We start from the raw sequence: 22,064 nt of genomic DNA, 5'->3' as shown, positions 1-22,064 counted from the left end.
CCTCGTAATTAATTAATTTGCCTTAGATGATTGTTTTTGATGGTTAGAATAGAAGTGCTGAAAATCTAATCGACATTAATATCATTTAAAAATATCAAATTATTATCATGCTATAATATGATGGTAAGAATATTTTTATGTTATAATATTTTTATTTCAAACTAAATATTAGTAATGATTAAACTAAGATTTATTATAGTGTTTGAATCTCGTACACTTTTAACTATAACTAGTATGTCAATAGGAGCATAAATAAAATGTATATGTTATCCTTATTTAGTGATATGATTTGTGATGTATATATTTCATAAATATGATAAATAACATACTCATATTTTTAATTTTTATGATTGAAGTACATGCTTTTCAAAAAAAAATTAGTGTTTTATAAAATATTGATTGAGTATGCATAAACATTAATATTTACGTTAAGCATAACATAATAACTCAAAGTGTGCTAACAGATTTGAATATAAGATTAAGTTATGGTAATAAGCATACATATAATAACTATAAATAATAATAAAATTTTAATTCACGAATATCAAGGTTTGAATAAGTTTGACATCATTAAGAAGTTTATGTGTTAAACCTCATGTATATAAAGGATAATAAACTACTTAGGTATGAATGAAGTACTTAAAAATTAAATAGAGATGTAAATCAGTGCTATACTAAGAATGTTAATATACATAATTGAAATTAAATGATGAGTTTAGATTAAAAATATCTTCTTTGTTAAACCAAATTAAACTGAAAGTTGCTGCAACAATAGAATTATATTAATAAAAAAAGAAAAAAACTTAAAATAAGACATAATGTGATTGAATCCTTGACCTCAACATAACTTCTTAAGTATCCTTATATTATTTTAGCTTCATTTTCTTTACCAACATAATAACCCATGGCCCTTTCTCTCTTTTTTTTTGTCATCATCTTAGCTTTTCGTATGAAGGCTAGGAAACTCTAACTCTTAAGAAGATTGATTCTCTCAGTTTTTCTATGAAAGCTAAAGCTAGAAAACTCTAGCTCTAAGAAAAATTGAGGTAAGAAAAACTCAATTCTTCCCTTTTCAGTTTTAGATATTATATACTGATATTTTCAATTACTTTTGAGTAACTTATATTTCAAATTTATTGTTAATTTTTTGATATATTTTAGATTATTCTCATATAGTTCTAAGGCCTCTAGTATGACCATAATTTGATAATAGTGCATAGAGTTGTGTCAGTATTCAAAATCCTCTATTTTTTTGATAAGTGGTCCTATTTAAGCTTAATTTGTCCTCTTAGAGATATGATTAGACTTTGATCTTTTGATATATTTTAAAATATTTTTTTTATAGTTACGTGAGATTTAGAATTGAGTGAATACTTCCTTTCTTAATAGGTTTATAAATTTAGATAATCCAAACTTAGTTCTAGCAAAACAGAATAAATATTTGTAGTTGAATTAGGAGGATAGTTTAGCCTCTAAATGATTCTATTTTAAATTAAAATTTGGTGTGTATTTAGTTTTATATGTTTCTTATTTGTTTTATAAAATTTCATGATAATTCAAGATCATTTGGTCAATTAGAATAATAAAAATAAATTTTTTTCATTGAATTATATAATGGTTTGATTAATATTAACTAGTAAATTTACTCACAGAGTGAATTGTTAAAAAATTAGATGAATTTTTAGATTAAATATAGTTTATTTTATGAGATATTTTATCAAATATTTTTATGAATTATTATAAATCGATAATTCAATAGGTACGGTTCTTAACTCATAACCCTATACTCCCAATTTATCGCTTTCTAGTATATTCGATTATTAAGGAATATGGTCTTGAGTTTAATCAAATAAGTATGAATTTAATTTATTATAAAATGGTTATCATATAAATTATTATGTACATAATATATTTTGGAAAACATGTTTAGACTAATATGATTGTCATGAGCTAAATATGAATGTGTGTATTTGTAAATATAAAAATATATGAATTACGATGAAAATATATTATATGCATACATATATGATAATATGCGGTATGGGAGTGCACATATTTTCTATGACATGTGGTGTCAGAGTGCATGGATATATTATAACGTGTAATACACTTATATGCTATGACAAACGGTGTTGAAGTGTATATATATATTATGATGTATAGTGTGAGAGTCCACGTAAATGTTGCGATATGCAATGCTCATATATGCTATGATGTGCACTGTGAAAGTACACATATGTATTATGACATGTAGTGTATGAGTATATATATGCATTATGACGTACGGTATGAGAATACATGTATGTATTATGACATAATGTATGAGAGTACACGTATATATTAAGATGATGTACGGTATGAGAGTACACGTTTATGTTATGATATGGGATGTAGAAATCCATGAATTTATTATATTTCATATATGTGCATATAATCATTTTGAATTATTTCAATATAGAATTTTATTTTTTTTATTTTACATATGCTAGTTGTAGGGTTTTGCTTACTAAATAAGTGATAGGATGATATGTTTATTATTAATTATCTTATGATGATTTTAAAATATGATATATATGACATGATACATGCTCACCTGAATAAAACTATAAAGACTTATACTCACTGAATGATTACTCACTATAGATCATATTTTGTATATAAGGATACTAGTATCTTACCATAGTGATTAGATAGGAAAGTGAGCATGTGCCAAACCCATGCCAGCATGGATATGGACGATAACTTATAAACATTTTATGTGTATAAATTTTGGATATGTTATATTGATGTTTTTCTTTATTTAGATATTATAACTATATACATGTGTCAAAAAATATCATGTATAATGGAAGTTTTGTCATTTTATTTAGTAAGTCAACGTGTTTTAATTTTAAGATTATCTTGCACTCCTATCGATAACAATAATAAAAATTAAAATATAACATTATACTTTAGTCATAGTTATAGGGTATGGATTAAATTAGAATTTAGAAGATAAAGTATAAGCAAAAGATCTTAAGATTTGAATGGACATGTAAATAATACTAAATTTTATAAGGTAATATGAAAAAAATGATTTTGAATGATTTTTTTTGTTGTTGCTATCACTCTAATTTTGGATATTTTAATGATTTCATAACTTATTCGGTGTGGTGGATATTTTAATGATTTCATACCTTATGAATAGGGTAATGATGTTATCACTACAACTTAAAAAAAAAAAGTTAATGATGAATATAAAGAGTACAATTTGGATTTATTTTTGCGTTATTTGAAATATATTTTTATATTATTTTGCTAATGATTTTTTGATTATTTTTTTAAAAGTGTAAGTGATGAAGATAAAATTCAATTTTATCGCACGATATAACGATGAACTATAAAAGATTTATTTTTTTAAGTATGATGACAAAAATAAAACTTGATCCAAAGATTTATTAGAAAATTAATAATTGATTAAAAAAATTATCTATTGAGGTTTCTGATTTTTTACTTTTGATATAGATATTTTTTTTGACATTGATCAAACATGTGCTGAGCTATCATTATCATGCAAATAATAAGATGCAAATTAAAGAACATATTATTCGACTGAGGCATTCCTCAAGCAATTACACAGTCTCATGTACATCTCTTCCTCTTCAAACAATTCATGGATACTTCTCTGAAGTCTCTGATTCAGTTTCAAGATGCACTCTCTTCTTGTTGTCATGAAGAGGAACACCAAAGAGCTTGATGCTGCCTTCGTCCCTGTGCCACTGTGATCCTGACTGCGAGTCCATCACTAGCCTATGACCTCTAGGATCAGCACAACTTTGATCTGTGGAAACCGATGCGACATGGTTTTGGAGGAAGTGCATGATGTCATTGTACAGCTTCTTCATGTGGGTGAGCTCCGACAGGAGGAGGGAGTTCCTCCTCCTCAGCCTCTGGTTGTCCTGCGACAGAGCCGAGAGGAAGTCGGCGTCTCCACCTGCTGCGGTCGGAGGAGGCTCAATCCAACTGCTCGCTTCATCTGGAAGGTGATGTGGCGGCGGCGAGTGATTCAAGAGCTGGTGTTGCAAGTGGTTGTAGCTTTGAGGGGCTTGAGAGGCCTTCCTTCTGTGGATTTCTGAGAGCAAATGCTTACCCCCTTTCCTAAAGAACTCATTCGCAAACTCCCACCTATCTGCAGCTATCTTTCTGAATCCCTGCAATGGTGTCAACAAAAAGCCTATCAGATTTACTCCGTTAGGAATCAGCATTCCTGCAAGAAGGCACTTCCAAGGAGCTTACGTAGGTGTTGAGCTGCCTGACAAAGCTGGAGAAGTTGTTGTGCTTGAAGTAATTGGGAAGGAGGTCCCTTGCAAACTCAGGCGGCCTCCAGACCACAAAGGTGGTCTCATCTTCACCCCAGGAGACAATGTGGTCTGTGTCAGGGTCATCAACGATCTGGTATGTCTTGGTGAGGAAAGGAGCAGGCACTGGTCTGTGAGACACCATAGAGGCAGCCATCTCTCCACACCTCTCCACCAAGAAGGCCATGGCAACACAAGTAAGAAAAGGAAGCCTGTTCCTGCTGGCTCTGCTATGCATTTTTGGATCTCTCTCACTCTCTCACTTTTTTATATACCTATAGAGGTGTGTGAATATTTCCAGTCCATGGAAGCAATTGAAAGTTGGAACTTTTCTCAATTATAACTTTCCTTTTCTCACTGATAAAACACTTTCAATCATTTACTTGATATGACAAAAAGTATTTGGGTTATGATGACAAGCACTAAAAGTCCTATTGTCAACTGGAAGAAAATTAGTCCTGGGCATTTCAAGGAAATATTTGTGCAGAAAAAGGCATTTCTAGGAAATTTAGAGTACTTGTTTGCTCAGAAAACTATTTTTGGCCATGGAGATGTACTTAGAAGAATCTTTGTATAAGACTTTTGCTCATGAAACTTCAAGTATCCATGTGACCTCATGACTACATATAGATTAATGTAAAGCTGCAGCAGAAATGTCACATAATACTTTGTTTATATTCTAAGAAAAAATGGTGTATAATCTTCAAAGAATTTGGTGATCATATTATGCCTAGCCTTTATTGCTTCTTTAGATGTTTCTTCTTCATTTCTGTTATATTCGTAGCCTTCAAGACAAGCCCATGGCTTCCACTGTTCTCAAAAGAAGTTGATGAAATACTTAATCCTCATCTGAAAGTAATCACTTGTGATGCAATGTCATAATCTATTGGCTGTTCCTGTGATAAATATCTAAGGTGAGATGTTCCATATGTGATTTGGGATGATGTTTTGTGATTAGAGATTACTTCAGTAATCTTCTCACTAACAAAGATGTAGCAAAGGAACTTCAGATAGCTTCACATATGCTTCCTCTCTGAAGATAATTCATGACTTGTAGATCCATCTTAATTGTATGCAGAACACATAGGATAAATTTGTGATATTGTTTAACTTAACTGACATGTTTACATGGTTCTCATTTGTTCAACTAAGTGGAGAAAGTAAATTGTGAGATTTATTCCACTGAAAGTTTCTAACTATTCAACTGCAAAGCAAACAGAGTTGCTGGACACTGAACTGAGCACAGAAATTGAATTTTTCATCATTTTATACATTTACTGAAATTATATAGTCGATGCAAATATCTAGAACCACCCTGATAATAGATTGAACTATCAACTTTTTTTTTTCTATTTGCTCACTCTTTGCCTTGGTTAATCTTCCAGGCAAGTTGTGTTTCAGCTAAAAGAGCCAGTCAGAGATATACATATCTTGAAGTCATTCAGAGTATTGGGTTTCAGCAAGCTTGAAATGTTGCATAGTATGAATTCATGGAATTTGAATATTGTGGAAGATTCTATTCCACATATGACAAGTTGTTTTGATGATTAATTAGTTGTAGACATGTTCTGTGTACTTCACATGACCTTTCCCTTTCCACATGTGACCCACTGAACAGGAAGACAGGTTTAGATCTCTCTTGACTGACAAAAAGGAGGGGAAAAAATTAAAATAAGAAGAGGGATTTCAATCAAAGATTAGAACTTCTTGTCTGCTTTAGCCCCACAATCCTGATCCCATAATGCATTACACTGATCTAGATTGGTTCATGTGACACTGGATATTCATGCAAACATGCAGAGAACTTTAATTTATCAAGTCATCTAGGTCCATGTGAAGAGATCTAGATTTGTGTTCCTGAGTTGTTTGTTCAGAGAATCTTATTTGGAGTTATGCACTCAGCATTTGCAAGACAACAGGTCTTGATTGCAGACATGCTTGAAAGAACATAGACTAGTAGGGCTTAGACAATAACCATAGACTATTCATTCATGCATCCCTCTTTCCAAGTTGCTTTTTTGCATGGCACACAACAGATCCTCAGAAGTCAGAACTCATTGGTATATCCAATTCTTCTCAGCCACTATGCTTAGCTAAAAGAAAAGGCAACTCTTTTCCCCCCTTTCAAGAGCTTTTGAAATTGGAAAAGCAAAAGGGGAAATGACACTCCACATATGGGAGGTTGCAAGACAAAGGAAGCTTTGCAGAGAACATTTCCCTTCTTTTCTCCCAAGAGGCCGAGTGTGGGTCAGTGGTGTCGGAGCAGTGACTCAATCTGATCTAATTAGTCTCTTCAACAGAGAGGATGTGTAGCTCTCTCTCTCTCTCTCATTCATACAGAACAAGCTTGGATGGGAATGACAGGGGCAGGAATGGCCTTCTCAGAACTTGGGTTTATGCCTTCCATTTTGATAAAAGCTGGAATAGCTTGTTTGCCTCAAAGAACACCAGTGGATGAAGGTTCCAAAGACTATTAATGTCTGTTCTTTTAGCTGGAGTTAGGAGATCTATCTATATCATGCCAAGCCAAATTCTTGTGTGCTAGAGCTTGACTGATGTAGCACTTTGTCATACAAGTCAGAGATCTGGTATGGAGTACTGGTTTTGCGTGCATAGGAGTCTCTCTCATGGTGATTCTGAAGGAGTGAGTGGAATGAGGAAGAGGTGAAAGCATGTTGCAAGCAATCATTTTAGCCCTCAGCTCATGATGAATCATAGGTTGCTGCAGATTCTCATGCAAAGACTGGATACTGATGGAAAAGTGTGAGAACAAAAGGAAAAGCAATGGCCATGATTAGGTCACTGCTTTCAGCCCAAAGGGTCCTTTGCATCAAAGCTTTTTCTTTCACTAAAGATACCAAAAGTAAAGATGATCAGAATATCTCAAAGAATGTGTTTGTCGTGGTTGTAAGCTAATGATAACTATGGATTTGATGGCAGTAATGAAACATCAATGTTTGACCTCCTAACATGATCTCCTTCTTGCTGACATGAGATGGTGGAGGTTTCAGCAAATGTTTGCAACCCTGACAAATAAGGTTGTGGTCATGGCAGACTTTTCATCTTAACTCTCTCTCTCTCTCTCTTCTCTCTCTCTCTCTCTCTCTCTCTCTCTCCCTCTCTCTCTCTCTCTCTCTCTCTCTATATATATATATATATATATATAAGGTTGTGGTCATGGCAGACTCTTCAACTTATCTCTCTCTCTCTCTCTCTCTCTCTCTATATATATATATATATATATATATATATATATATATATATATATATATATATATATATATATATATATATATATATATATATATCAAAAATTAACTTAGAAAGATATGAGAGGTGTATAATTATAATATTAACTGAAATATTTAAATTTAATGATTTAGAATAAGGTTAATAGAACAAAACTAAGAATATATAAGTGATGTATAATAAGTAAGATATTTAATTAGTTACCTTTAGTATTTCAATTCGTATATATTCAAAAATTATATTGGGATCTACGATGTGAAATATTTAATTTCGTTTCTTCTCGCGCTTTCGATTTTATTGATAAAAATACCGTATGCGCTCAATGATAAATTGAAATAAGATAAAGTTAGCACGTTTTAATGACAAACCCTATGATATTTCTGTCAACAAAATCGACAACACGAGGGGAAATGAGATTAAATACTTTATTTTCATAAATATAAGAATATTAATATAATTTTTAAAAATATAAAGATCGAAATATTAAAAGTAATTAATTACAGGAATAGAAATAATATACAATCAGATCAATAAGTTAAGATGAATGCTTAATTAGAGCATCAACAATAACCTAATTTTTATTATCATATATCTTTTCAATATGTCACGAGCAATGAATCTCGGAAAAGTAACGGATAAAGAGCAAACCGACATATCCTGACGTCCATCCGTCTAACAAACCGCAATTTAAGATTTTGTTTACAGTGCATTTTGCAGGGGGAACTATCAAAGACCATCGAAGACCTCAGATAGACTTGTACAGCATGTTATCCGAAACCCACTGCATTCAGCGTAACCAAGTGCTCCCCTTTCACTATTGGACTGCTTCCATCTTTGTCTCACTATAAGGTAATAGTTTTATCTATACACAATCGGAGGAACAACTTAAGAGTTCTTTTCCACCAAATGCCGTCGTGTTCCGACCGAATCCCCACTTCGAAGAGAGCCGAAACCCTAACTCGATTTCGTGGGGAAGTGCGATCTTCGCTAGCGGAGGGCGTTATGGCTGTCGCCACTGACATCGCGGCCAGAACAGTATCGGTGTTCGCAGTGGTGGCTTTGCTTTCGCTGACTCTGGTGTCCTCCAACTCCGAGGGTGACGCACTCTACGCCCTGAGGAAGAGCCTCTCCGACCCAGGCAACGTGCTCGAGAGCTGGGATCCGACGCTTGTGAACCCTTGCACTTGGTTCCATATCACCTGTAATCAAGACAATCGCGTCACTCGCGTGTAGGCTTTCTTTTTCATAATTTCTTGGAATTTTGTGACAATATCTGGTTAGAGGGGTTTCGTAAGATTGGGTGGCATGGAAGGATAGAATTTTTCAATGACCTTCCCCTTGATTATTCATGCGCTTCGGTTGGTTTGCCTACCGATGTCATATTATTAATTGTTGTGATACAGAGGTTGTGGAATGTCTGGTGATGTCACGAGTTGTGGTGAAATATCGTAAATTGAGAACTTGCTGACGAGTATTGTGTCTTTGTTAGAAACGAAGATTTTTGGTTTGCAGGGGATTATTGGGAAGAAAGGGGTTTATATGGTGGGATTCTATTTTGATGGAAGTCTTTGGTAAAATGCTGGATTTTCTAAAGACAGTCCTTTGGTCATTTTTTTTCCTTTTCTTTCGTTTGGTCATGAGTAGTACTTAATAGATTGCTATGATATTGATTATATGAACTCTCTGGTAAAGTGAAGAGTCTGGGGAAAGTATCAAAGGTTGGCAATCTCTTAATGAGTGTTATCTCCTTTAATAGAAGAAGTGAAGGTCTTTTGACATGCTATAGTTAAGTTACTTTCTGGCATATGATTTCAGTGCCCAGTTGGTCTGGTTAGTCATTCCCAGACTTAACAGTAGTATCAGTGGTCGTACTATCAGAACATCAGTGACCAAGAAAATTAGCAAAACACTTTCTTTCTCTGATTGATTTCTTTATTGTGGTTCGGGTATTCCATGGTGGTGGTAGAGAGAACTGACCATATATTTTGAACTTTTTTACTTTCTGATGTATTGATAAAGATAAGAATGTTGATGTTTTTTTCCTTTTTTTCTGTTGGTACAACAGAAATCAGCTGATGTAGTGCACTTCACAGAATGTTTGTTTGCAAGGAAATGCAGTGTTGCATTTAAGGGATGTTTACTTCTAAATTTGTGAAAAAGAAATCTAGATACTGTAGGAAATTTGACAGTATGGTGAATTCATCTGCACTACAATGACACATTTATGTGTTGTTTTTATTGTATTTTGACTGGATGATAAAATTGACTTGGGAGCAATGAGTATGGATAGATAATGGAGGTCACATGATGCCTCAACTAATATAATAAAATGAGGGTAAATCAGCATCTTTTGTGTGGGTAATCAAGATTCTGGATTCAACAGAGTTGGTGCATGCTCATTGGAATCAAATAGCCTTTTATATGTTTTCATGATTGACTTTAATGCTTAAGAATGGTTAAGATAGGAAAGGAAAGGAGAGAGATTAATAACATGGTTTAAAGAATCCATAATAATACTTATGTAAATGCCCATTCCGAGATGACTCAACAACAAATGTAAATGCGTCTTTGACAGAGGGAACTTAGATGAGATATTTATTTGTAAATAATCTTTGTTTTTTGCTTTGTCATATATACATGTATGGCAATAGAGTTGGTTAACTTATACTGATTTTCTCCCTCTTATCTATTTCTAGTTGTATTTCTTGTACTAGTTCCATAGCAACTAGTCAGTGAAGTTGACGTGGAATATAATCAGAAACTTTGTGCTTATTTGATTCAGGCTATTATGGGGATTATAACCCATTCTTCATTCCTCTACTATGAAAAACACAAGTGTTTTGAGTTTTAAGGTGGTGGGATGTTGTTTATGTATGTCACATATTAGTAGACAGTGGACGCTATATGTTCTTCGGTTGACCATGAGTGTTTGACCAAGTTTTAAGCATCACATCTAGCACTTATATTCAAACATCAAGTTTTCAACTTTAGTTAGTCTTCGTTATTGCATTTTGTTATTTTTTTCCCTCTCCAAATTATTTGCTTGTCATTCTTCTTATCCAAACCAGTGAATTATTTGGCTTTTGTCATGCGATGTTGCTTTTTACAGGGACCTAGGCAATTCAAAGTTGTCTGGCCATCTCGTACCTGACATTGGACGTCTTGAGCATTTGCAATATCTGTAAGAATCCCTCATCATTTGTTGTGATCATTCTAGTTCATGTTCATGTGCCAGTTGTTCTTTTTTTTTTTTATGAACCAACAGTAACATTTAACCATCAACTGCCAAGTTACAAAAAGTCAAAAGATCACCCCATTGGCGAGAAATCCCACCTGTTCTTGCTGGATTGGCAAGCTTGTGGACAGTTTTTTATACTTGTGCTTGTCTATTCTGCTTGTTTTCTGCAGATGTTGACTAGGACAATGGATATCATGAATTATGATAATGTATTTTCTTTGAAGCTGCATTATTTTTTCATATCTAAGGATAATTATGAGGCCTTAACATTATATTTGAAATCTAACAATTGGAAATTCAATGGAGACAAGCTAATATATTTTATCTAGGCTTTTATATGACTTAGGCCACCATGACGGGAAAAGTCAATAACTATATGTTGGCATGACATGAGGTAGGCAGACATGCCATATTTCATTCGTATACCGGCTTAGAATGTATCGTATGTCATAAATTCTTGTTACAAAATTGGTTGATGTCGATAGGAACAAAAGAGGGATAGACTACGAAAGTAGTCTAATTGGGTAAGCTTAGGTTGGTCTAATTGGCTGATCAATTATTTGGGCATCCTACCAGTTGAATAAATAATCAGCTCAGAATATATAGATTTCGATTCAAGATTATTTTGGGAATAATCCAGCTCAGTTCATGCCTATTTTGACAATCCAAACTTGTTCAGGACTACTTTAACCTCTATAACAATTGCTTCTATGAAAGCTACTGCTAAACTTCTTTTTTTGTGTTGTGTGTGTGTGTGTGTGAGAGAGAGAGAGAGAGAGAGAGAAGGGGGGGGGGAGGGGAGGGGATTGGTTGGTGTTGTGTAGAGATTTCTTCTTTAAAAATCATTCTTGATTTTCAGCTGCAGATTACTGATCAACAGTACAAAAGTTTCCTGATTGATTTATATGTTAATCATGGCAAAATTCATTATCTGCAGTTTAGTTGATTTTACAGGTCTCGCAAACATAATTTTCCTTGATCTTATTCTTTCATTTTGAATTTTCAAAACATTTTTTTGATATTTCTGAATTTTTAGGTGTTGTATTTGTGGTTTTTTTAATTAGGCAAAATAGTACTTCTCAATACTAACCAAAGGTTTAATAGCTGTCGTGTGCCACTCATACAGGGAACTTTACAAAAACAATATTCAAGGAACCATACCAACTGAGTTTGGTAATCTGAAGAGTCTCATTAGCTTGGATTTGTATAATAACAACATCTCAGGGGTTATCCCGCCAGCATTAGGGAAGCTGAAGTCTCTAGTTTTCTTGTAAGTTATGAACAATTTTCAGCCTTTATTTATGCGAACAAAGGTGAGGTATTTTATTAAATCTATTACTGGTACCATTTATGGGGACATATTATACAGATGTTTTGGCAACTCAGTTTTATATTCATGACATAAGCGTTATGCTGGTTATTCTATATTAAAGCAGGAAAAAGATGTCTGTATCCTAGGTTTATAGCATCAATTTTCATATTTCTTTTCATCAATATTAAACTTTTCTCAATTTTGTTGGTATGAACTTTTTACCAAAGATAACTTATATCTTGTTTGCTTTTCTAGACGGTTAAATGATAATCATTTGACTGGTCAAATTCCAAGGGAACTTGTTGAAATTTCTAGCCTCAAAGTTGTGTAAGTGCTCAGTTTTGCTTTTGAGATGTTTTATTGTTAAAGGTATATTATGCTTTCTAATAATATTCTTTTTTCCTCTTCTGCCAGAGATGTATCAAACAACGATCTCTGTGGAACAATTCCCACTACTGGACCATTTGAACACATCCCTTTGAACAAGTACTTTCTCGCTCACATTACATCACTATTTTGTTTCTTACAAGCTTCTCCCCTTTAAACAGAGCTGGCACATGAAGATGAGAAAAACTTAAGAAATCTGAGAATAATTTTAAAAATCATATTGTGATTTATAATCACTTTAGTATCCATTGCTTACTTCACGAATGGCTCCAAAGTGGAGGTTGTAATAAATGTTTGGGGTTGACAACAGATGTAGGCCATTTCACTTGCCATATGGTCAGTTATTTTCTGTATGATCTCATCACAATCCATGTCACTTGAACCAGTTCTAGTAAAAGCAGCCTCGCCGGAGCTTGATGATTTTCCAAAGTTTATATATGAAATGCAATGATCATGTTTCACTTGTGATCTCAACTGCCCACGCTTTGCAATATCATAGTCGATATCCAGTTTTGCAGTTATTCTTATTCTTTTAACTGTAAAACTTGCCTCTTCTAATGCAGCTTTGAGAACAATCCACGCTTGGAAGGTCCAGAGTTGCAGGGACTTGCATCTTATGACACCAACTGCTGAAAGCCATCGGTGACATGAGTCGCAGCACCATCACCACTAGTTGTTGGATGTAATGTGCTATAAGAATAGGTTGTTGCATATATTGGACTTCTCTTTTAGGTTAAGACGTGGTTTGTTGCTGTGTGTCGATGTAGATAAGTGTATCAAGGATGACAACTTGTTCCCAATAAAAGTTGGGTCATGCTTGTGAGTGCAATCACATGATTTTGGTGCTTTCAAGTGGAAGTATGGATCTTTGCTGTTATGTTGTGCATGTCATATGTTTTGGAGAGCTATATCTATTTTAGTTGTAGTAATACCTTGACTTCAATTTAACATAAGGCCATCACAGATTGCTGATGTGTGATTTCCCTTAAACTGGTTTTTATTATTTTTAATAAGACGTATAATCACTCAAAGATCAATATTTTATTGAGCGTATTACAGAAAATGGATATCCAATATAGAAAACATTTCTTTGCAAATGGTAGATTTCGAGAGATCATGTGAAGGAAGCATGTCGACCGATCCAAGCATGGCGTTTGGCTTCCCACGCCACCTCGTTCTTTAACGGCTCAGATGCCACCTTTGTGTTGTCATCAACGGTCATGGATGGTCTTATTCCCAAACGGCAATGAGACGCTCTCTCAACGAGAGGAGGAAATGATAGACGACGTGGCACCGCTACCGTTGTTCAACGGATGGTTATCCACCCCTTCTCCGCGTTCGATCCGCGTCGAGGGTGAAACTATAATTTCACTCATCGGCACCCAAATAAAGGAAGATTCCAGAAATAGACGCGGTAACTGCGGGTCAACTATTGGCGTCTCATAAATTTACGGAACAACCCCTGAGGCCTCTCTAAATGACCAGTTTACCCTTGTTGTTGATTCGCAGCACCATATCGACCGCCTTGTTCCAAAGAGCCGCTCGATCGTAATCCGACGGTCTCAGAAATTAGTCGTTTAGCCTACGCATTCTCTTTCTGCTTACCTCACCTACAAATATACCGGTTTGCAGGTCACATGGGACCCAAACCTGGCGGGCCTCTTCGGCCATCGAAGAAACCGGTCTGGATTCGGGCCCACTATTTTAGACGGTCCCGATCACTTTCCGCTGCTGGTCCCAAATACACGGGGCCCAGGGTGAAGGGACCGCACGTTACTGGCACCTGGGTAGATTTGGGGGCAGACATGAGGCGAAAACTGTCATTTTATGTGTGCGGGAAAGCTATTTATGTAATTTTGTGGGATAAAGAAGGGTGTTGATGGAAAAGTAAAAGATAACGCCCCGTTATAAGAGACTTTACGGGGTGGAATCGATCACCGCGAAGTGAGAGGGCACAAAACGCTCGCGTCCTCTTCTTCGTCTCCCTTTCTTCTTCTAGTTGTTGTTCAAGGATCTCCAATCTCTCTCTCCATCCTTCTCTTGTAAGAACGATTGCAGAGGAGGCATGGCGGAGCAGCTCACCGACGATCAGATCGCCGAGTTCAAGGAGGCCTTCAGCCTGTTCGACAAGGACGGCGATGGTTAGATCCCCTCGATCGCATTTTCTACCACGTCTTCTTAATTCGTAGATCCTGTTGGTCAAGCGTTGAAGGATTTCATTTGCTTTCACCGTACTGTGTCTTCTAAGATAGGTTTTTGATCGTCGAAGAGGTTTTTTTGGAAGCAGATAATCGACCCGCCCTGAAACATGAATCAGATATCTTTATGAATCGTTGTCTCGATTTTTCTTATTTACGCTGTGAAGGTTGTTGACTTCAGATCTGAGTAAACCGCTGAGGTTTTGTCTTCGCCCCTTTAGCTTGAGCATCAGGTTTGATTCGGTGAAATTATCATACATGTAGTGGTTGTTCACTTGTGTTAAGAGACCTTTAACGTCTGATATCCTTGGGATCTTGTTCCAACTCCCAATCCTCTTCATCATCTTGGGACGTCAGTGACAACCAGGATTCATAGTGCATGTATAAATCCTCTTTTGAGATTTATCCGTGTCAAAGGCTTGTTAATGTAGAACAAGAAATTTTGCATCTTCTCCTACATTACATATGAGTGTGTATTCTTTAATGAGGATCTTGATTCCCGTCTCCACACATTTGACCTTCTATTTCCATGATGAGTCTATATTGTGATGATTCAAACATAAAGTGGGATTGTTGTGGTGTACTTTCAGCCATAGCTTTATGGGAGTACAACATTCTCAAGGTGGTCATTGCTTTCCCACATAAGTTGGATGCAAGATGGATGGGATTATTAATTGGAATGGCAATAGTTTGTCAGACAAGTTAATGTGGGACAAGCTAGTTACTTTCTTTTAGTTCGATAAGCAACTTTGACTATATCAACATCAAATGATCCCACAAAAACTGTGTTCATTCCCTCGAGCTTTAAGAGTGTTAATTACTTTGCAATAACGAATCGTTAATAGATTGATTCATTTACTTTTTCTAGCCCTTTTTCTTAAAGATATCAACTAAGTAGCTAACCATTCAAGAAATTACACCACCAAAAATGCCTCTTGGTATACATCCTTGGAGCAACCTACTTATGGGGTTCCATCTATGTTGGAGTCTGGGAATGATCAATATGTCCAGCATTAGCCTTGGAAATAGAAAGGCTATTTTCGTGGCTTAGACTTTTGGTCACTTAGGTTGTGAAGGATCATCCTTGTCATAAAGCTAAGGCTTTACCGTGTCACTTGGCATATTATATGTAGCATAAGTAAAATGATTCTAAGTAATCAATAGTTTTGCCTTGTCAAGATATGGACATTGGCAATTTACTGAAGCAGCTATTCAGGATGCTGCTTGAACGTTATTCTTCAGAGTGCGGCACGGTAACACATAGTGTAACTATATATCTACATTGAGTAGCCCCTATTTCTACATGTTATTCTTATTGGCTTAGTAGAAATTGTTTGCATAGAGATGATGGCTATAGCTATAACTGAAACAGATAGGCCTTTTTGGATGGATCTTAGTGGTGTCATTGAAGTACATTTTTCCATCTTTAATTACAACAGGTTGCATCACGACAAAAGAGCTTGGAACTGTGATGCGTTCTCTGGGTCAGAACCCTACAGAAGCAGAGCTTCAAGACATGATAAACGAGGTTGACGCTGATGGCAACGGCACAATCGACTTCCCAGAGTTTCTTAACTTGATGGCTCGCAAGATGAAAGATACCGATTCAGAGGAGGAGCTCAAGGAGGCTTTCCGAGTGTTTGATAAGGACCAGAATGGCTTCATCTCTGCTGCAGAACTCCGTCATGTCATGACCAACCTCGGCGAGAAGCTCACCGATGAGGAAGTCGATGAAATGATTCGTGAAGCCGATGTTGATGGCGATGGCCAAATCAACTATGAGGAATTTGTTAAAGTCATGATGGCCAAGTGAACCCAGACGACAAAACAGAAAGTGAGAAAGGGAGGAAATCTAGCAGCGGATGAGTTATAAAATGTCACTCTAATTCCTCAGCCAGTAGTGTAGCTGCAAACACAAGCATCGGTGTCTTATATGTATGGGGTGGTTGTTCCCTATTGCATCTGTCTTACAGACCCTACTTGTTTTCTATCCGAGTGTTTGGTTTTGGTTCGGACTATCTTTAACACAGTTTTTTTCGGCATCACTTGTTCTGACTGATGGTTCTGGTGATCAAGTAGTTGCCTTTGGAACAGCTACCATCATCTCGGATTCTTGCTGATTGGACCGGTGCTGAGTTATCACTTGTTTCCCTTGAGCCATGTGAAACAGGTGAAAGTGCCGATTAACCGATCCTTGCACAAAAATTTCTATTTCGACCTCTTTGAATTGAGAACAGTTTACAGCTTTCGGTTTTCCCTAAAATGTATTAATGTCATTAGAACGCCTCTTGAAAATTCTATATTGTCCACTGATTCCTTCACTCGCAGTGATTGCATACGTGAAGGAATGCTAAAAAAATGGTTCCATTTATTTCCTCTCACGAGCTATGGATTGATGTAACATGTTGTTGTTCATTTGATAATCCTCATTAGAAAATCTTCTGCATATTGGATTAAAACTGCAAAGAAGGTTAGCTGCAATACTCATATATTTTGTTCATCGAGTATATGTATTCATCACAATCTGCTGAAACACTTCAATTCTGTGAACAATCTCTCTGTGGAGCAGTTTTATGGGATCAGAATTGACTCGTGACTTTCTCATCCTATGTGACTTCTCATAGACCTGATACCATGGGCTCCATAACTCGGGTTTGCAAGCAAACCCACATCATCCGAGAGTTCTTGCGATGGCTTCTTTGATATGTTAAAACATTATCTTAACAAGAATATCCACTTCAAAAATTTAGATCCATCCAGCTAAATTTCCATCTATTAAAAGAGAGAATCCAAGTGAACAAAAATCGAACACAAAGCTGTCTTGACATAGAATATACAAGGAAAATTTCAAACATAAGACAACTAAAGCTCCTGAATTTACATGGTATCCTCTCTACAGAGATCAATGGCCTTGGGAGAGCACGCGAGATTAGTCATATAGTAAGCTGCTAACCTGATGTTTGAAGCCATGTTTCTTCAAGCTACACAAGATCATCGCCTTCAAGTATGTTGTACTTGCAGAGAGGGCACGTGGCTTTGATCCTGAGCCACTTGACGATACAATCTGAATGGAAGTGATGGTTGCAGGGAAGTGAATGCAGCTCCACTCCATCTTCATACTGAGAAAGGCAAATGCAACATTCCTACAGAAGAAATTTTCATAAGAGGTCTTCAGCAATGCAGACATGTAGAAATTTTCAGTACCATAGCTAGCAAACATGCATTAGGCGACATGCAAAAGCAATCGTGACCTGTACAGAAGATGAAATAGTTTGCATACATCACGAAATACTGAGAAGTTACATAAAGATATCGAACGCAAGACATTGACTCCAGAATCCAGAGACTCTTTAATCGATTGACTAGTCGAAATTAACAAACTGTACCCTCGTACTTGTCCTGTTTTCAGCCAAAGCTTCAAATGGTAAACAGTTTTCTGGAAAAACAAAACTTTTATTTTAGTTGGTTATTTAGGTTGACCTGTGTTGCACAATTAAAGAGTTACTTATTTTGTGCCTTGTTGACTTGGCCAAAGCTCAGATGTAAGAAACTTTAACTAGCATAAACAAATTTTACTCGAGAAAAACCAATATGGCCAATGAATCTGATATTTCATGTTCTATAGTCCAAATAATCAAAGCACCCATGCCAAAGCCAGTTGTCTCTGGCAGTTTTATTCATAGCTTCTATGGAACAAGGAACTCAAAGCTTGACATAAAAGGGAAATAGTAACAAATAAATAAGGAAACTCAAGGGATCAAGTTACCGAATCCTCCGCAGGAAGGGCAAGGTCCACGAGGGAATTCTGCTCGTTTATTGTGATGGCAATTTGATGTTGGTTTTCTAGGTCAAGTTTATCTGGTTGATTGCCCTGACAGAACCGGAACTTGGGGAGAGTGCTGAGATCAGTATCCGAAGCACCTTCTTGGGCTGCAACAGCATGTAGAAATGCTATGATACATGGGAGGCAACAGCAGAGGGCTATACCGATTACACAGGCCAACATGATGCAAAACATTGCAAAGAACACATCGAATGCTAGAAACACCACTGTCAACCTGCATGTCATTTCAAGTGAAACATTAACAACTTATAATTTTGACTATCAAACATTGTGCAAGAAACTACTATTTATAATCAATTAAAAAGAAATTTTCGTACAATAAATGTAACATGCAAAGTGTTATGATCTGATTCAATAGGATTACTGACTCACTAACTTAGTTCGGAACAATGATCCAAAGTTTAAACCTAAATCAATGGTAATAGACCCATCTATCCCTATCAATTGTTTCGATACTACTCTACATCCTATGTGAGTAAATTTGGGGTGTCACAATTTGCCCAATTTAAGACTGGAACACCAGATCAACACATAGTCCCCACATGAGGGCATGGAAGGTCCAGCCTATGATGGCTCCATACCGTGATATGCATCTAATTCCATCCACGGAGTAGCCTTTTTCTTGCTTGGCCCTCACTATTCCCTTCTCAGATACCTTTCCTTTCAAAATTTTCATTAACCAATAATTTACAACAATATTCTACCTAAATATATGACTGGATTAATTTGTCATTCAGCTTTTCTGATGTTATTGAACTGGAAGCAGCCTAGAGGAAGTACCTTCAAGGTATATAATGGTACATATATCATCAGATAAAATTCATCACCTATTTCCAAATTTGATTTAGCTGAAACCATCAGTCTAAAATATAGTCATGGCAAATCAGCGATTCAAAACATGAAAGCATCTCCATGAATCTGAAAAGGAAAAGGACCGCCACAAAGATAGCTTTACCAATAATTCAGAAACAAAAAAAATCAAAATTTCAATGAAATATCAGATAAAAAGGGAAAGGATTCCCAGAATGACATATTTACCAATAGAGATGAGGTGCATCTTGTAGAAGTGCTTGGCCACCGACAACTATCCAATAGAACCCAAGCATCCACCACAGTAATGAAATCATTGCATTAAGGGACTCCAATTTCTTAACAGCCCTGGGAGGATGAAGTGTTAGCTTTACCAAAACAAACAACAAATCCACTGTAATTATGCATAGTCCAGATCTAAATGTATCTCTAATTATAAGAGAAAAGAGCACAAAACTTAGGTGTCTAATATCCATCTAAATGAATGTAGTTCATGTTATATTATGCTAGATGAGGGCATTGAGATATCTACGTATCCAAAATGGAGGTAAGCAACTTTTGTGTTAAACGACATGAGAAGAACTAAAAGCAAATAGCAAAACCGTAGATGACACACATCCAACAACCTAAAATCAGTAGAAGCACTCTCAAACTCTTAATGCACATTTATTATTTGTTTATTTTACTCCTAGTTCTCATTGAAACAATAGGATAAATTTACTACATCTCAAAATGGAAAAGAATCCTCTTCAAGTGAAATGTAACAGTTGAACACTTCCATATATACAAACCAATCTGGCACTAACCATCTAGAAGTTGGTTTCAAGTACCTCTCCAGTGTAAACTAGAGTGAAGTCCCTTCGGACTCGCAAGTTAAGCACTAAAAATGGAAAAAAATAATGCAGACTTCTCTAAAGAAAAGTCACATTTTAGTTTTCAAGATGAACACCTCTAGCCTAAGCTTACATTGCTGGTTATATAGCATCAGCTTTAGAAGACTGATTTCAGATTAGGCATAAAATTTGAAATCCCTGATGAAGCCTTCTTGCTTTGAATTGTGATTTATATTATCTATCTCTTGCAAAGAGGTAGCCAACTAGACATTTTGCAAAAGGAAACAAGTAGATTAGCTTCTTTTCTTCCCTCCCTCCTTCCCTTCATGTTCTGCTATGCTGTTCCATATTTTCCCCCAATCTTCTCATTTTAACCTCTTTGGTCACTCTGATATTTTCCTGCTAAATGATAGATCTATATGATGGTGCTACTTAGTGACCTAAATTTGCATATAACATTGTCAACATAAAGCAACATATTTCTAGGTCTTCAAGTTCAATATTATTTCCATTAATTCTGGAACTGAAAAATTAGTTGGAAATGATTCCAATAGCTTATGTTTTCTATTAGAAGTGTTGTATAACATTTACTAAGATTGATTAAACATCACATGATAATAAGACAACACTTTGATGCCAATGAAAATTGTCCCATGTTAGGATAGTAAATAACTACTGCTATTAACCGAACTCAAAAAACAAGAATAAGAGAAAGACAAATTTTTATACATGAGGAAAAATTCAACAACATCTTCTCCAGAATAATCAAAGGAAACCTCATAAGACCAGCTTAGATGCTCACACAATTTACGCATGAAAAATAGGTGAACAGCTTGAAATCAAACAATGGCATATTAAGCAGCCGTCTTTCTGATACATCTTTTAGAACAAAAAAAATCTATTTTCTATAGAAGCTAAAGAGCACCAAAATTGAGAGAAACTAAATCAATTTATTATAGAAAGCATTCCTTCCTAATTCCATCCAAGAAAAACAACTGTCGGGTGAATGATGGAGATCGAAAATAAGAACAAGAACATAGAAATCCGCACGAACCTGCTCTCCTCATCCTCGTCCTCTTCCACTTCAATCCACCTACTCCTCCTCCTCTCCCTCAGCCGGCGCCGCCTCCTATATTCGAAACAAACAAACCCCACATGAAGCAAGGACTGCAGAACGTACCCAAACACCCAAGCCCGAATCGGCGTCGCCGGCCGCTCCTTCCACGTCGATAGCAGAACCGCCACCGAGACCAACACGAACGCCGAATTCCACACCACATCGAGCGCCACGACCGGCCTGGAGTAGCCCCACCCGTGGTGGCGCTCCTCCAGCTGCACCACAGCTGCAGCCGCGGGCGGGGCCGAGCCCAGCAGCCGCCTGACGGTGGCCCTGCCGAGGAGCAGCGGAAGGTTCCAATTGACTCCGCGGGGGTGACGGTGGTGGTCGAGGGGGCCGGTGGGCCTCGAGGCATGTCCGGCGGTGCCGCTGCCTCCGCTCCTGCCAAAGGGGTCGGAATCCGCCATCGCAGGGCCGCCCGAAGGGAATGGGGTGGTCAATTTTGATGGTTTCTTATGGGGTTTAGGGAAGCAAATGGGGCTCCAAAATGCCACCTTTGTGCTCTCTTTTTCGGGTCTACAATAAGTATGGAAGAGCGGTTCGGAGCGCGCCTCGGAAAGTGACTATTACATGATAATAATAATAATAATAATAATTTTCAAAAATTTATCCATATATATATATATATATATATATCGATTGAAGCTTTATAATTTTCTGATATAAAATTAAAAGAATATAAATAATTTAAAGACCTTATAATTAATTTTATATATTAAAAATTTTAATTTTTTTCATA

General features: G+C 36.2%; 4 protein-coding genes across 4 annotated transcripts; 2 read left to right on the top strand and 2 right to left on the bottom strand.

Moving 5' to 3' along the window:
* Positions 1-3,565: 3,565 nt before the first annotated feature.
* Positions 3,566-4,623, bottom strand: LOC103984213 (heat stress transcription factor B-4b-like). The gene is made up of 2 exons (XM_009401669.3): positions 4,276-4,623; positions 3,566-4,190 (listed from the first exon to the last, which is right to left on the bottom strand). The coding sequence occupies exons 1-2, from the start codon at positions 4,573-4,575 to the stop codon at positions 3,651-3,653; spliced, it is 840 nt and encodes a 279-aa protein (XP_009399944.3). The 5' UTR covers positions 4,576-4,623; the 3' UTR covers positions 3,566-3,650.
* Positions 4,624-8,504: 3,881 nt separating this feature from the next.
* LOC103984212 (leucine-rich repeat protein 1) lies at positions 8,505-13,400 on the top strand. The gene is made up of 6 exons (XM_009401668.3): positions 8,505-8,815; positions 10,696-10,767; positions 11,951-12,094; positions 12,392-12,463; positions 12,551-12,622; positions 13,087-13,400. The coding sequence occupies exons 1-6, from the start codon at positions 8,589-8,591 to the stop codon at positions 13,154-13,156; spliced, it is 657 nt and encodes a 218-aa protein (XP_009399943.1). The 5' UTR covers positions 8,505-8,588; the 3' UTR covers positions 13,157-13,400.
* A 1,053-nt stretch (positions 13,401-14,453) lies between these two features.
* Positions 14,454-16,766, top strand: LOC103984211 (calmodulin-1). The gene is made up of 2 exons (XM_009401667.3): positions 14,454-14,664; positions 16,161-16,766. The coding sequence occupies exons 1-2, from the start codon at positions 14,589-14,591 to the stop codon at positions 16,532-16,534; spliced, it is 450 nt and encodes a 149-aa protein (XP_009399942.1). The 5' UTR covers positions 14,454-14,588; the 3' UTR covers positions 16,535-16,766.
* A 710-nt stretch (positions 16,767-17,476) lies between these two features.
* LOC103984210 (E3 ubiquitin protein ligase RIE1) lies at positions 17,477-21,841 on the bottom strand. Its single transcript, XM_009401666.3, has 4 exons — positions 21,263-21,841; positions 19,604-19,723; positions 18,488-18,779; positions 17,477-17,864 (listed from the first exon to the last, which is right to left on the bottom strand). The coding sequence occupies exons 1-4, from the start codon at positions 21,730-21,732 to the stop codon at positions 17,703-17,705; spliced, it is 1,044 nt and encodes a 347-aa protein (XP_009399941.2). The 5' UTR covers positions 21,733-21,841; the 3' UTR covers positions 17,477-17,702.
* Between the last annotated feature and the right edge of the window lie 223 nt (positions 21,842-22,064).

This window comes from Musa acuminata, chromosome BXJ2-5 (assembly GCF_036884655.1).
Source record: "Musa acuminata AAA Group cultivar baxijiao chromosome BXJ2-5, Cavendish_Baxijiao_AAA, whole genome shotgun sequence".
Lineage (NCBI taxonomy): Eukaryota > Viridiplantae > Streptophyta > Magnoliopsida > Zingiberales > Musaceae > Musa > Musa acuminata.
This window is presented reverse-complemented; position numbering and strand designations above follow the sequence as displayed.